This window comes from Pelodiscus sinensis, chromosome 1 (assembly GCF_049634645.1).
Source record: "Pelodiscus sinensis isolate JC-2024 chromosome 1, ASM4963464v1, whole genome shotgun sequence".
Classification (NCBI taxonomy): domain Eukaryota; kingdom Metazoa; phylum Chordata; order Testudines; family Trionychidae; genus Pelodiscus; species Pelodiscus sinensis.
Genome location: NC_134711.1, coordinates 227,799,847 through 227,816,882, shown reverse-complemented (window position 1 = coordinate 227,816,882; position 17,036 = coordinate 227,799,847). Strand labels below are relative to the sequence as shown.

General features: G+C 40.4%; 1 protein-coding gene across 2 annotated transcripts in view; it reads right to left on the bottom strand.

Moving 5' to 3' along the window:
- The window catches only part of ATP10A (ATPase phospholipid transporting 10A (putative)), a 153,800-nt gene that overhangs the window by 9,817 nt on the left and 126,947 nt on the right, over nt 1-17,036 (bottom strand). For both annotated transcript variants that reach the window (XM_075916477.1, XM_006116091.4), the window contains exons 11-16: nt 10,028-10,131; nt 9,733-9,859; nt 8,627-8,811; nt 6,040-6,361; nt 4,920-4,996; nt 275-400 (exon numbers count right to left, since the gene is read on the bottom strand). In XM_075916477.1, coding sequence (XP_075772592.1) covers nt 275-400; nt 4,920-4,996; nt 6,040-6,361; nt 8,627-8,811; nt 9,733-9,859; nt 10,028-10,131 — 941 coding nt within the window. The remainder of the gene's footprint in view (nt 1-274; nt 401-4,919; nt 4,997-6,039; nt 6,362-8,626; nt 8,812-9,732; nt 9,860-10,027; nt 10,132-17,036) is intronic.

Here is a 17,036-nt window from a genome sequence, read left to right as displayed (position 1 = left end):
CTAGATTTTTGTGAAAGGTGCTGCTCTATAAAGAAACTTTTGTTAAGCAGCATTTCTTATTCATGTTTCTTAATTTGCACATTCTTCAGCACACTGTAGTTGTCACAGAGTGGGGCCTGCTATTCCTGTGAATGGCAGCCAGCTGTCTTTCAACTCCGCAAGCTTCTTTGCAGCTTATTTATAAACCATTTTTAAGGCTGACCTCATGCTCATTTCACACAAAATAAACCCTAGAAACATGCAGAGCCACAAAACTGTCAAGTCAAACACTTACTGCATTTTTGTAGAAGAAATACAGCACCATATTAGCAAGCCGGGAATAACACCAGTGCCCATGAACAAGCAAGAGCTTCTCCAAATGCCGGAACCTTGGGACTGCAAAGTCACTCGCCATCACTGCCTTCAATGAAAGAAGAGTTGAAATCATTATTGTAAAATGCCAGCAAGCATCCAACGAACATCCACAAATGTAAATGAAGAGTAACTTCATTAAAATCCACCTTGGGGTAAGTGAAAGAAGAGTCTGGCCCATTGTGTCCTCAATGCTTTGTCTAGGGAGGTTAGATATAGACCAACCCATGGCTCTTCAAAGAAAAAATTGTGGCTCGACCAAATGGCAGTCAGAGGGTGGGGGCGGGGAGTGTTGTTCTCAACAACTTTTTCCCTTGGCTCTTTGCACTGGTATCCACCACTATTTTGGCTCTTCATCTGTAACGAGTTGGCCACCCCTGATACAGACTAATTGAATAATTGTGTAACCACATCAAAACTTTGCTGTTACACAATTATTCAATAGGCCCCTGATGCAGGGCCAGTAGCCAGTGTATTCCCGACCCCCTTCCTGGGAAGCCCCCTGCCACTCCACTCTGCTGCCTTTGTATCAGCTCCCCCTGAGCACTGGCACCTGCCTGCCCCTCCCCCCGCTGCCTCTGTGAGAGACAGCAAGAGGGGCAGGGCGGGCAGGCGGCTGCACGGCGCTAGCTCTCCGTATGTACTGGCTCCTGCCTGTCCCCCTTTACCATTTGTGCTGCTTCCCCTCTATCAAAGGCAACAGTGTGGGGGTGGGGGGAGGAGAGGGAGCAGCTCCACAGGATACGGTGCTTGTGGGGAGCCAGCTTAAAAGCTGACTCCCCATGGCACTGGTTTCTCTCCCGCCGCTTGCTGCCTGTGTTAGGTGGGGGGGAAGTGTGTAGTAGATAGGATTAACCGATAATACTAGGTTTATTGGTTAATTGTAGAGTCAACTTCATGTTGACATCCATAGCTTTGACAGTTATAATTTTATAGTGTCCCAAAGCAAAACAGGTGCTTTACAGAACACACAAAAATGACAGTATCCTTGCTTCTATATTAAAATCTATAATATTGAAGATGATGAAATGAGTAACAAATGGCAGGAAGGAAGTGGGGTGATAAAGGGCCAAGGGTTATAGTTGAGTGTGACTGCACAGATTCTCAGAGATGATGCTTGTAAGCTTTTCTCTTTTTAAGAAATACAAAGACAACATTATTATTTTGCGCAGGAGAGATAAATGGGGAGAGCGAGACAAACAACATGTTGTATCATGATAAGTTAAAAAGGCTAAAAAGGAGTTGAGTTAAAAGCAAAAAAAGCAAAATAATTTAATTAATGATCATTATCTTGACTTTCAAATGTAGTCCAACTCACATTCCTCTGAGATCCAAGTACTCTAAGGAAATTTGTTTTTAAGTATATATGCAAGTTTGGTAAATTGTGAGAAATCATTACAAAAGAAGTTCCCTTGAAAGTTTAGAACCTGCCAAATCATATCTATGATATGAATCAGCATGATTTCTTTCTATATCATAGCTAATTTTGACTGTCTAAAATTCAAGATAAAGTATTCTTAAGAATTAGGAGCTCATTATGAATGGAGCAGCATATCAGTTGCTTTAGATCTCTGCAGGTCATTGAGTTGGCCACAGATTCCACCTACAGCTGTATTGCTTTTATAATTTGCAATTTGTTTAGTGTCTTATTCATTCATAAGGATGCCTGCATCTGTTTCTCCTTCTCCTCTACACATGTTCTTAATCTACTGTGGAATAATGAGGTAAAATTGTTTATTTCTCTTAATTTTATATTTCTACCAAATTATTCCAAAACACATTCTAATGGAAAGACAGTTTTATCCAATTACACTTGTGTGTTTATTTTATCCCAAAAGATCATTTGGATTTGACATTTTAATTCTAGTCCGCCCCCCTAGATTTTCCTAGGAAAGCATGGTTCATAATCCATGCTGTTCCTTCCATAGGTTGTGAAAGAAAAATAAATCAGTCAGTTTGCTGTCTGAGAGATCCAGATGCTTGACTCCTTTGAAGTACCTGCATGTATACAATTTTGACAGCTGTTTATTGTACAAAGGCATGCGTGGCTTCTTATGGAACCCTGGGATCAAAGGCAGGGGATCCATAAGCCTTCCTACAATGTGCGAACATTCATTAAAAAATAAACATAAAAAGAGAAATAATCCAGGTGGTTTAATGGAATAACAAGCGAAATGACAGGCTTTCAGATAAGAATGCACTCAAACAGCTAGGGACACTGAAAGACCAGATGTCTCAGAATTACAAGATCAACGGAAAAGCAGACTTGGAAGGCAGAAAAAGGAGAACCAGAGAGTAAGAGATGTGGGATGTTATAAGCTCAGATGTTCATGAGAAATCAGTGGTTTGAGTTCATGCAGAGATGCTAGGAGCCTATGCAAAGTGCAATGAAGTAAATGGAAAGACTCCCACTGACTTCAACAGGCTTTCAAATGGACCCTTGTAAACAGCCTGCTCTGGATTCTATGCTTGTTGGGTTCTATTCAACCCATGCTTGTAAAACCTACACAAGCTATGTGAGGCCCCCAGACTCATCCTTACTTGGATCCTGATTACAGCACAACACCCTGTTTAAAAAAAAACCCAAACAACAATCCTATTCCAGTCCTAACCCAAGCTTTCACCTTTTACTGCCCAACTGCCCTGCCACATTTAGCCATCAGGTTGTCAGGAACGATGGCCAGAGATACACGCATATTGAGTGAATCCCCACAAATCTCAGCAGGAGCAGCTTCTTCCCAGCCAGATTGTCAGACAAACAGGAAAAGGACTTCATGTGGTCCATGTAAGCGGGAGCACCCCACACCCTATGGGCGCGTCGCCCCAGGGTCCTGGTCTGGGTCCTACTGCCCGCCCGTGCCCGGGTATTTTCCCCCAAACCAGTATAATTGCCACTGTATGGCAGGATCAGCGTCTTTAATGCAGCCACTAGTTCTCCAGATAATACAATAGTCGCCCCTTTCCGCGTTCCGCTTCACGCCAGCGAGATGGGAGGTAGGGGGACCTGGGCCCGCCCACTCCTCTGGGTCCCTTCCCGGGCCCTAAGGGAGGTGAGATCATTCTCTCTCTTCTTCCTACGGTTGACAGGGACACTGCCCAACACACGTCGACCCATGGGCCCCATGCCCTGCCCGGGGCCACTTCCTACTCACCCTCTTCCCTGCCTTCTTCCTTCCTTGCCCGACCTCCGACGCTTGGCCTGTCAGATCCTGACTGCCCTGGCGACAGACCTACTCCCCCACCTTCCTCCTGTGCACTGCTCTGTCCCCGCTTACCTCTCCTGCTTCCCCCCCATTGAACAGCGGCCGGTCTCTTTTGAAGACTGTGCTACAACATCGCCCCAGCCGTACGGAGCGCACGCCGGCCCGTCGCACGTTCTCCCTCCTCTTACGTAAGGGAGGGGCTGGCTCATCGCAGCCACTTGTCTTGGCCACGCATGCACAGGAGTCTTGCAGCGGCGCCATCGCCCCTGCCTCTTCCGGCACAATCTCCGGCCCTGGTACACAGAGCGTGACGGCTCCGCCACAAGTGGTGCCCGCGCCGGCTCCCAGTAGCCACATCGCCGTGCAGAGTCTCCTCCTGTGCGGCCCCTGCTCCAGGAGTGCGGAGCCCGTTGGCTCCATCACAGTCTGCACGACCTCAATCTGTATCCTTGGACTGTACCAAAGTGCAGATTAACCAAGAAGGCAATACCCTCTGAGCAAGAGATGTCATTTACTCTACCCTCTTGCATGGTAATAGGAATGAGGGGCTGTCCTCCTGACAAGTCACAGTTCCCACAACTACAGTGTGGAGATGGGGGCCACCTAACAAAAACAGAGTTCAGGAGGCAATCTCAGCTCTCAACTATGCTATCTAACAATTGAAGGTGGTCTGGCTCCCCTCCCAAACTAGCACTCCCCTAACTCTTGCCGCAGCTACATACTCATATCCCAAGAGCTGTAGCGTAAGACCCATATCTGACCTGTATGTACCAGCGGGAAGAGGAGAGCAGGTCTTGTGCACAACACAGACATATAGTCTGAATGGGATGGCTTGGAACACAAGTAGCACGTGCAACCTTCTGTGGCGTATACTCTTCAGTGCCTCCTATCTTAGCTGCATTCGATAAATGGATTTGTCCAGCCACACCACAAGATAATTTTACAGGACCAGTGCAAGACATAGGAAGAATAAAAGTGAGAGGAGGAAAATGCAAGAAGTAAATGTAATCTTTATTTATTATAGAAATAGAACATAGCTGAGGGTTTTTAAAAATGAATAACTGATTTCTTTTAAAAAGTAAATGTGCTGAAAGACTTCTTGCAATTTGAGTTTTATGAGGTGAATGTAAACTGTTTAAGCTCCTTAGAGATTGGAGAAGAAACATATGCTCTAATTCAAGCATAAATGATTTTTACAAAGCCCAACTGGTACACTTCAGGACAGTTTGCAACTTACTCATTTACTTTTGCTGTCTGTCAAGAGATAACTTGCTCCAGCTGACTAGGAGGCAAGATGCAAGCAGATGTACAGAAAACATTTGGTCCAAATTTTTCCTGGGAAATCTTTTCAATAAACTACATTACCTGCATGCCTTCTGGACCAGAGATCCCCACACCCACGTCTGCTACTTGGATCATACTGACGTCATTAGCTCCATCACCTAGTAAGAAAAGGATTCCATATTATTTGATATTATTAAAGTAGAGATGATTAAAGCAGAAAAACAAAGGAAAGACAAGTACTGTGAACATCAGTGAGAAGGGATGGCATAGGGATCTCGTTTGAAACACCTGTACTTCATGGAACTACAATTTCAGAACTTTAGAAGGGACCACCACGCCCTTCATGTCCATCTATCTAGGTTTTTCATGTATCATGCCAAGGAAACATAAATGGAGTACTTCTGTATGACTGGGCTCTTTAATGGGAGCTAGACTGCAGAGGTCATGTCTGCATTGTATGAATATTAAGCAGTCCATGTGTAAGAGGGAAACAAACTCCTGAAAACTTTCCTGCTGCATATTAAGTGACTGGAAGTATTAAGGGACCCTAAAATTGGGCATGAGGCTCAGCATAATAGATACACTCTGTGACATTAGAGTGGGAAAAAGGAGGGCTGTGTGAGGAACAAGCAGAGCTTTCTCAATTTAACAAGTGGTAACTTTGTGGGTGCTGTAGGATTTTGAACTGGATGACTGACTGGATGACTTACAGTCCCCATGAAAAACCACATAATGGAAAATAGGGAAGAACTATGTTGGCTGACATGATGGTGATCACAACTTTGCAATACATATAGTCCTGGACAACCGGTCTTCAGCACAGTTGCCAACTCACAATTAAAAATCAGTGGCTTGGGGTTTAATTGTGATCAACTGAAATGACTCTGAACACAGATTTGTTCTGATTTGTACTGCAAAGCTACAGTCAATCGTGTCAGCTCACTCAATTCTTTACAAAACATTGCTATATGCAAGCATCATTGTGGAGTCAGCCAACTCCATTTGACCAACTTCTGCAGGAAGGAATCCCGGATGTCACTACAGAAATTCTATTTTTGTTGGGAATAAATGATCTTAAGCTCACAGAAGCATTTTCAAACTAAAATTGAATTTTTAGGCTTTGGAAGTGTCCAGAAGTAAAGGGAAATTCCCAAAGGGTGCATGAAAGTAACTATAGGTTCACATAAATGAGGATACTTGCCTATTGCCAACGTCATTGCTTTGAGTTTATCTCTGACTAATTTTACTACCATGCTTTTTTGCAGTGGGGTAGAGCGACAACACAGAACTGAACGACATCTCTTGGCTAGTGAAAGAAATTTATCTTCTAGTGTTTTATCCAGAGCATAAGCCAGAGTCTTTCCATCAATCACTAAGCCCAAGCTGGAATTCACTGAAGATGAAGGTGGAGAGAGAGGTCCAAATCCAACTGTCATGTTTCCTGCAGTCTTGTCTATTGCGTTGTTTGAAAACTTAGACTCTATATACCGCAGACACTGGTCCAGCAAAGCAGCACTTGTCTCCTGAAATATAGTAAAAAAAATGTTTAATTGGAAGTTGCTGCTGTGGGATCATATAATCAACTTACCATGCTTGTTATAGATTTAGAAATGGGGAACTTTATAGAGCATTCAATACTGATTCCACTTTAACAATTTTTATTTATATTATTCTTTGCTCTTTCTTTACTCCAGCTAAAAACACTTAATTTTTGTTGGAGAAAACACTGCTAGCAATGGATAAAAAAGGGCTCAAAAGAAATTATGTTTCCTTTTTAAACTGTAGTGCTTTTAAATTAATTTCTTTCAGATTATTTTCAGAGTAACAGAATTGGCATGTGATATAATGAGAATCAGCGCTCAACTAACCATGGTAATGAACATCACAGAATGACTATTAATCAAATCATTAATCAGGTATTTGTAAATGACAATTAAAGATTATTTCACGTATTTTAAAATCTATATTTTAACCAAACCAAACTTAATTAACAGAATGTATTATGAACATCTGAACACGTAAGATAAAATACTACCAGTCTGGTAGTGAAATATTTGTCAATTTATCAGAAGTAAAGAAGTGAGACCATAGGAAATCAATTTACCGGCTAACTTTATACATTCAAGACTGGAACATCTCATTATCTTTCCTTTCCCTTTCCCTTTCCTTTCAAAAGGAATTGTAGTTGGATAGTTCTAGTCTACCGCAAGCTCTGGATTTGAAAGCTGAGTTGATGACCACATTTAATTACTTTGGTGCTATCAATCTGATTCCTTATCTGTTTGACTGTATCAGCAAACTCCTTGCTATTATGTATTTAAGACAAGCTGAGCAATGTCTGACTGTAGCTCAGGTTATCAATGACTATGAGCACTGAAATTCAAACATCTTCCTTACCATCAAATGAAAAAGTCAATGTAGCAGAGTATGAATGACTGAATTACCTAGTATTAGAGTCCATTGGTTTTAAAATAATTCTCAATAATTCATTGTTTTCTCCTTTAAAATACATATGGTAGATGGCTCTTGTATCTGCAGTGGATGCCAATAAGAAATAAATGAATACTTATGTCCCGTAAGGCATCTATGGCAGCTGTGGCCAACCCGCGGCTTGAGAGCCGCATGCCGCTGTTGCCCCCCAAAAGTGCGGCTCATAAAGCCGCTCCTGCGAACTCCCAAACAGCCCCCACCGGCTCCTCTCCCTGACCCCCGGCTTCCCTGTGCTTACAGGGTTGGAGGTGCGGGGTTTAAAAATTGGTGCCCAAGATGGCGGCCGTCTTAAAGGGGGCAGTCTCCTTTTTGTTTTTGCTCTATAAATCTGTTCTGGGGGGGCTTTTTTTCTTTTTGCTCAACAATTCGGTTCTGGAGGCTTTTTTTTTTTTTTTTGCTTGACAATTTTGGTACGGCTCTTTGCATTTTTTTCCCGCCACTGTTTGGCTCTCTTTGTTAAATGGATTGTCCACCCCTGATCTATGGTATAACACAGTGGCTCCCAACCAGTAGTTTGGGTCCCCTGGGAGGCTGCAAGCAAGTTTCAGGTGTGTCACTAACCAGGGTCAGCATTATTTCTGCTGGGTGCCAGCGCAGAAAGCAGAAGACCCATCAGATGGGGCTGAAGCCTGGGGTGCCAAGCCCTGCCACCTGGGGTTGAAGCCAAAGCTCAAGTAACTTAGCTTTATAGGCCCTCTTGTGATGTGGGACAAGATGCCTTGCTTGCTGCACGCTAATGCTGGTCCTGGCTTTTGTATACTGAAAAATAGTTATTGTGACACAGCGGGACTATGGAGTTTATACAGTGGGCATCAGGCTCAGAAAGACATTAAAATGTATACCAAAGAAAGGCATTCGTAGTATGCTGTGATAAATATTCATGCATAGTGGTGCTGCTATATTTAGTTTCAACTTGTATCATGATACAAGGAACTACAACCAGGGAGTATAAATAATAAGTAAGTATCCACATACAATCCATAGGTGCGGAAGATAGGAGTGTGGGGTTGCTACAGCACCCCCAGATTTTGAGTGCTCTGGCTACATGCCCCTGCCGCTGGCTGCTGGGCCGCAGATGCTCAGGGGCTCTGCCGCTGGGCTTGGGTTCCACTCAGCCACCAGCCCTACACCACTGTACACATCCTATCCCTGAAATATAGACTGAACATGAAGAAGAAAAATAAAGGAGAAGAAAGAAAGGAATCAACCTTCTAACGGCAGCTGCTAAAAATCAAAGCAAAACTGTTCACATTTAGACTTCAACATAACATTTAACCGTCTCCCAAGGATCTGTTTACCAATGATCCAGCATTCAAGGTGAGGATTTCCTCATCGTGATCCAATAGCTTGCATGCATATGCTATATTAATGGCTGTTTCTTGCTTGTCTCCAGTGAGAACCCAAATTTGCAGGCCAGCTTTACGCAAGTTTGCAATGGCCTCTGGGACCCCATCCTGTAAACGGTCTTCAATGCCAGTGGCACCTGAATGCATGAACAAAGCAAGTAAATCAATTAAAAAAAAGAAGACTTGGCTGCTCAAACTGTTCCCTCATGACTGCGTCTTAAAATCGCCTTCATTAACCAAACAAATGTAAATGAAATGCTGACCACCACGATCACTAATAAGAACAGCTTTTTTTTACTGGAGCAGGATTGTGAGAGACTCTGTCCTCAACAGGGAGTTGCCACTGTAGCTGAGGGAGAAGTGCTGGATCTTTTGAGCTCTAGGCCTACCAGGTGTCAGGCCATGGCATGGTAGATTTGCTAGCCTCAGCAGTGGGCAGAAAATCCTCGGCAGCCTGGACCACATCAGTAAGTAAGTCAGGGTTATGTCTGTGAACCCATGTTTGCATTGGTACTGGTAATATTTTAAAGTACTGGTCTAGGACTATGTAATCAATAATCTTCAGGGCTGTATGGACTTCAGGGCATAGCCAATGGACAGATAGACAGCCCAGGAGGAAATGAGTTCCTGCCTCCTCAATCCATTAAACCATAAATACAATGCACATCATCAACGTTTCCAGTGCCTCAGAAGGACAAAACAAATCTCAAGTATTTTCAAGATGCACCACCGTGACGAAAATAGGCAGAAAAAATGGGCCACATTCTACTTTTCTTACTTAGGTCAGCAAATCTCATTTAAGATAAGGGGTTAGGTTCATCCCTGGTCTTACTCCATTCTTTTAATTGGTATTACATCAGGGATCAAACTGTGACAAACAGTATGTGTGTGTTACTTATTATCCCATTCTTTTGTGATGATGCAAGAGACACTCATGAGAAAGTCTTGTAATAACCAATTTGTGAAGGCACAGAAATAATTTAAATAGAGCAGTTTAAAACTGAGCTTTGAACTTTTTAAACACGCTTTAATTTCATGTCCAACTCTCATGTAATTACCAAGTAGATGCAGATTTGTCTCCATACGAAGTGCAGATTGAAACAGCAGCTCCTCGCGGTTTTCAATAGAAGATTCTGCTTCTAAATGACTTTTTAACCAGCTAGCATATTCTTCTTTGCTTAGAACCTATTTAAAAAGAGAAGGTAAAGGTACATCCAAAATATGCAAAAGCATTCATGCATTACTAGAAAAATGAAAAAAAAAAACCTAATAAATGTTCTTGCTAATGGACTACAGCAAAAAGATTTGTCAATACTCTCCTTAAAAGCAAACTAAGAACCTGCATATACTTACTCTCTTGGCAATACATAAGGTCCGCAGCCCATCTACCGCATACAGATTAAGGTAATTCTGAGTTTTGCTTTGGATTTTTTTTTGATGTTTGCCTCTAGGGTCATCTAGTCAAAAATAAAGGGGAAAACTAATGAATGAAAAATAATAGCAATTAAATGGCCTTAGAGAATACAATTGTTTCTTCAGCACTTACTGTACAAAAGCTTAAGAAGCAATTTTTTTTAAAGAGCTGCTGACATCTCATGGGAAACACTGAAAAGCTTTCTATTTAGAAACAATTATCTTTACATGCTATCTATTTTTTAATTCCCAGTTTAAAAGTCACCAAGAATAACTGTATAACAATACGATCTTTTCTTATAAAGTATTCATCTGCTCCTCAAGTATTTTGAGACATTATGATAATCTTCACAGCAATCAAATATGCCGCGAATAGAATTATGATTTCAAAGTGACAATAAACAGAGGCAGATGAGCTATGTGTCAGAAATCTTATTATTAAACTAATGTTTCTAAATTAATGCGGGTACAAAAGATATTGAATTATTTTTAGAAATAATACAAAATTCTCAAAATGTTGTTGGCAAGAATTGAAAAGGGAGGATATTTTTATCCTTCAGGATCAAAATGACTCAAGCACACTGTGCAATCACAGTATTAACAAATAATATGAATTAACTGTAATAACAGTGATAAAATGAACATAGAAGTGGACTTGAGAAAGATTTTACACTGAAACAAAAGAATGAGGATACTTGAGAAACCTTGATATCGAGGCAGCAATTTTTCTGTAAACCAAAATAGTTTCTGAAAGTTTTCACATTTTCTAGGTTTATAAACTGTATGACGTCTGAGGGATAGGTCTATGCAGTGTTCCTTAGATAATATTGGTCTTATTTGTAATTCTTGCTTTATGTGGTTGAAAATTGTGGTTGAAACTAGAGTTAAGGGGTTGGGAAGGCACAGTTTGGTGGATATAGTGTTAACAGTTCTCACCTAAGCAAGAATATTAGCAATGGGTCTGGTGAATAGAGAATTTTTTAATATCATATCCAATGAGGATGTTCACATTCAACCAGGGGTACGACCATGTGATGTCTCTTTTATCTATCTTGGAGTTTTATACAGGCACTTGACAATAATATCTGAGTGCCTGTGCATAAAAATCAACAGCAACAGTGAAATCCCTAGTGAATTGAATTGAGTCTCTGGCCTTTTTTCCTTTTAATGGTAAATAATGCTGCTTTTATTTTTGATCTTATTATCTTCCTTTTTAATGGTACTTCATTTTATGGGGCAGATGAGTATTATTTTTTGGGGGCATTTCCTTATTTCAGGGCAGCAAGTCCCTGTCCTATGCTTCCCAAAGTGGCAGTGCACATCAACAATGACTTAGTAGATTTTTTTTTTTTGTCACTGAATGCCTATATCTGGTTTGCCTTCACAACATCAAGTTTCATGTTTCTTTTAGGAAACAGTTTGGAGGGAATACATATGCATGCCAACAACTGAGAAAGTAATTATCAAAAGATATATGCTAACACTCAAATCACTCAAGACAGGTTTCTTTGCCAGCATTCTTGGATTTGGTTTGTATGCAACCTTTTTTACAATTGGCAAAGATAATTTGTTCAAGGATGTCCAGCACATGTAGCTTTTATATTTGGTGCCATTCTTCTTGTAGCATTCCAATTCTTTTATTTGAAAAATCTGTTATAATAATCTACAACATTTATATAATCTAAATTGGTGCACATATACAAATGATCTTGTTGGCATTTCAGTAGCATCCTTATTTTTCTTCTTAATATGACTCATACATTGAACTTTTCAAGTGTTGCTGACATCATTAATGACTGTTCAATTTTGGTTGACACACAGTAGAGCCAAAAAAGAACATCTTGGGCTCTTTATTTACATTTTTCCATGCCAATGAACTCAATGTGTATTACCACAATGCACACTGATGTTAACTGTTTTCTATAGAATTACTTTTTCATTTTTAAAATTTGTGTGATCCAAACATTTCTGCTATAAGTCTAATAAGCCATTGTTAATGATGTGCACTGTAGTAGTTCCATTAATTTACAATGTTTGGAGCAGAACTTTTCTACTGTCTGCCCATTCATCCAGTACTACTGGCTTCAGAACTTTTATTTGCTGATTTTCAATTTCTGTCATTTTTTGGACATTTGCTGGAATATTCTGGAGTATTGTATATAGCTGCATGCCTATGAACTACTATTTTTATGAGTGTTTATTTTCTTGACAGAGTGCCTGCAATAGATTTGATCATTTCCTGGCAGATGAACAATGCCAATACTCTATTTACACCATCAGAGCTCCATTCTAGGTGGTTTTGATCCATTCTAGATGGGGATCTCTTCAGGAATTGTTTAAATAGTTGATTCAGCTGCAACCCAGACCTGGAGCACACATTTTACTGAACTTGCACCCAAACACAATTACATGTAGTTTTCTTTTATACACATGCATAATTATTCTCTGTGGTATATAAGACTTTTGTAATATAGGACATTACCTTCTGGGAGCAGCCCTGAAACAAGTTCATTTGTAGACAGCTAGTATTAGAGACAATTAGTAGTCATGAGTTGGATTACCCCTTTGAGACTAGTATTAGAGAGTCAGCATTTTTTTTCAAGGATTCGAAAAAGCAACGTGGTTTGCTTACTCCAGATGCAGTATCTCTTTGTAGAAGCCACCACAGTGATATAGTTGATTTCAGTCTGGTACAATTTTTCATAGGTAGTTAAAACACACTAAGAACTGTTTCTATCATTATAAGCTTACATTGCATAAACTGGATCTGGTTTGATACCACCTCATATCCAGAAAAGGTTCAAAATATCTTATGTTTTGAAACAGAGACAGTGATAGACCTTTTTTCATGTGTTCTCTCAAGGATAGCATGAAGGAGTGAATCACTTCCTTTGTTTTATCATACAAATAATAGGGAATCAACACTGAGCGCGGCAATTCCTTTTAGTCCTTCATAGATCTCATTAGTCTTGCACTGAAATTCATCTTCTGGTCAGACGCAAGTAAGAAAATAACTAAATTTAAAAGGCAGAGAAAAGGAGTCTGAAAATTATCAAAAGATATGTGCTGATATTCAGGTAGCCTGAGACAGGTTTCCTTGCAAGCATTCTTGGATTTGGTCTGTATGCGATTGTTTTACATTGCCAATTATAATTCTTTCAAGGATTTTGAGCCCATGTAGCCAAAGGAATCAGCCAAAATCTATGTTGAAAATTTATAGCTGTGATGTCTATGCAGTTGTCCAATATCTTGACCTTACATCCACCCACTCAAACAGTGCACGGAGGTAAATTTAGTTATGATGTCTTTGACAGTTGGCAAAGAATGATGTGTTTATTTAATTACTCATAACCAAGAGAGAGTCAGGTTTGCTTGCTTGGGCTTCTTCCATCACCACAAGTGAGTTAATAACATCTGTCATTGCTTTTGTAGTGAGACCTGTATGTAATGTAATTCTTACTCAGGTTGACTACTCAGTTTAAGCAGTAACTTTCCTCTTTACTCCTGTTGGGCAAGGTGAAAGGAATATTCTCCTGGAAATACTCCAAGTGCTTTGGAAATTCCCGCATATTGTGTGAAGACATTAGCTTTCTTAGTCTCTGTGGAACATACGGGTAGCTCCAATGTAATGCATTCAGAAATGTTACAAGATGACAAGCTCATTGGTGGTTTTGGATTATTCACAAGATAACACTGAAGCTATAGCATTTGTGCATCTGCTTTCTGAATTACACATGCATCCTACTTTAATATGGCTTCTCCACAGCCAGATAATTTATTCCAGTGATAGAACTTGACATGTGGATACTGTACTGGCCCCTCAGTCACAGGTCTGGAGGGAGGCCACTCTGTCTTCCTGTATTAGGCAACAAACATCAGTCAATTAGTGTTGGTGGCTCTGGTCCTCTGGGTGGGACAGAGCATTAAGCAGTCTCTAGTTCCAGCTTACTGACTCGGGTAGACAACAATCACAGTTTAAGGCCAAGTTCTACACTGGCAAGTTACTATGCAGTTAATCAGCTCCCAGTGGTGTAACTTCCAAGGTGTCCACACTGGCACAGCACTTACTGTGCACTAGCTCTAAAATTGCTGCGCTCTAGGTGAACCGCCTTGATGAGAAGCATGGAGCTTGCTGTGTTCTGGATACAGCATGGAGAGGAAGGGCGTAGTGTAGACGCTTGAATTGTTTGTTGCATTCTGACTGGCCTCTGGAAAGGACATTTGTACCCATGGGCAGATTAATTGATATGTAAGGCAATGGGACACACACAGCATTTTATTACAGACAACTTACTTATGGCAGCTGATCAGTGTTAGGAAGGAAGGTGAGAGTTTGAGTTGCAATTACTACACTTTGCTATATTTACAAATCCAAAAGTTACAGACCCTCATGATTCAATGCTGTATAAGAGTTGTTTTTAGAATTTTGACTATTTTTTAATAAAAAGGTCAATTTGGACACCTCCAAATACTGTAGTTTACAGTTGTTCTGTTCCCACGCCTTCATCTGTAGCATTTACCTGTATCTAACAGCAACTCTTAAAGCCTTCCCCTTATCCTTTTCTGACCCACACCAGAATATTTATTTGATACTAGTAGCAGATTTTTTGAAACAGCATGTGTCTGAATGCAGCTTCTTTTTTGCCTGGTGAGCTCTATTAAACTTTCCCAGCACTACAATTTCTCTGTTAACACTTTGGAGGGAAACAAACAACTTCAGATGTATTAAGTGCAATCCCTGATATCAGTAACTTTATCTGACATTTTAAAAAAAAACCTTTTTATTATGATCTATGGTTAAGTCCTTGAATTTCTGGCTCTGCTGTGACCTATGTTGCTGTAAAGCAGAAAACTAATTGTGACAGACTGAGAAACCCTATAATATCCTGGAGAAACTTTATCAAATTAAGTTAAACCTTACTGAAGTAGGGTTATACCTGTATGGTCTATTGTATTAAAAATGCAGATGTGTATGTGCATTGTGGAATTGTATGAAATTCCTTTAGAGGATGCTGATATAAATTTCTCTGGGTATCAGTCCTCTGAAGCCACTTCCCTGAAAGCTACACATGTATCACTTCACACTCAATTCTTGAGGGTCCAACAAAGAAAGGACTTTGGGATAAATAGCCTGGTTTTAAACACGATCAGAACCTTTTTCTTGCCTCTGCAAACAGACAGGGCCACTGGTCCACAGAGGGCCCCAATCTTTATGGGAAGGTTGGAAGGCCTTAGTCTAATGAGGCCGCATAAGACTAGGGTGCTTGTTCTGAGCTGAACTGCAATGAATTTGAAACCAAACCAAAACCCTTTAGGATGAGTGTGGGAGAATTGCTCCTGACAGAGCCTGTATTAGGGATGGGGTAATCTTTGGTAAGTTTATTATCATGCACGTAGGTTCCGTTATTGTTTTTAATATGTTTTCTCTGGAATGCTTTTACCTTAGGAACAAAGTGCCCCTTCTTAGAAAGAGTTGTGTGGTAAAATGGTTAGCTGCTTTTGAAGAAAATGCAAGCACATGTGCTTAGTAGGGATGTAAGAATTTAGCTGTTTAAATGAGTAACTAATAAGAATGAGCTTATTGGTTACCCAAACGGTTACAGGCGGCTGCCACCCCACGTTGCTACCTTTGTACCAAATGTTTTACAAAAATTGGGCTGGTCCTATTTTTCAAAGACCACATGGTCTAAGGGCTGGGGATGGGGGACACAACAATCATTTGCAGGATCAAACCTGAAGGGGGCAATAGGTATTTAAATAGTTTAAAATCATCTATACAGTCTTCACAGGACATGTACAGCAGCAAAATACAAGTGTAACCTTTTAATGTATATCAGCCTAACCACGGAAGTGTAGTGTCTTACAGGAATGTTTAAGTTGCTCCCAAATTCTAGTGTTGCCAGGTATCCGGTATTGAACCGGACAATCCTGTATTTGAGCTTTCTGTTCGGGAAACAAATTGAGAAAATAAGATGTAATGTAGATTGTGATGTAATGTCAAGTGTGTCCGGTATTTCTGCTGAAACCATCTGGCAACCCTACCAGTTTCTCATTTTAAAAGGTAGTTCTTATCAGACCTCTTCCTGTTTCAACAATATAGTCACCTAATGGATCACCTTGATCCTCCTACAAGACCTGCAGACATGAAACTTACATTAGTTCCAAAGCAAAAGGGACACTTTTCCAAACTTCCAGGAGCGGGGCAGCAGGTAGGAGCTGGTATTTGCTGGGAACTGGCTTAATAGCCATCTACTAGCGTGCACTGGCTTCTGGGGAGCTGCTACCTCACAGTAACTATGTAACCGCTGACATTTTCAGCGGTTACAGAATTAGCAAATTGCACTCATTTTAACATCACTAGTGCTTAGACAGCCTGTCTGAGTACACGCAACAGTTGCTCTGAACTATGACACTAACATTAACTTTTCTGGTAGTTTTTAAACGAAAATTACACAGTACAATTCTTTCACTGTTTCCAGGAGTCTTCAGCAATGTGAAAGTAACCACAAAGTCAATGCACTAATGACAATTATGAAATATTTGTATTGCATTTGATTTCTGTCCATTCATAATGGGTTAACCTTTGTAAATTGTACAAAATTAAATGTCGAGCCCAGAAAATCAGACTGTACAACATAAAAAAATCTAGCTCTCAACTAAGTGTATCAGAGCAACGAGTTGATTTTAAATCCAACTTATTACAATAAAGAGACATTAAAATTGCTTCTGGTTCACAGCACACTCCCATATTTGAGAATTTTTAAGTGAAATATCACCTTCCAAAAGCCAAGCTTACTGTTTGCAGTTAGAAGTCTATTCACCACTAATCATCTGCCGCTTTAAAACTAAGACCACTATTAGTAATCTCCAAAGCAACATTTCTCTTAATACAAAAAATATCTGAGTAAGCAGGCAATGTTGGGAAAATGTACTCAATAAAAAGTAAATT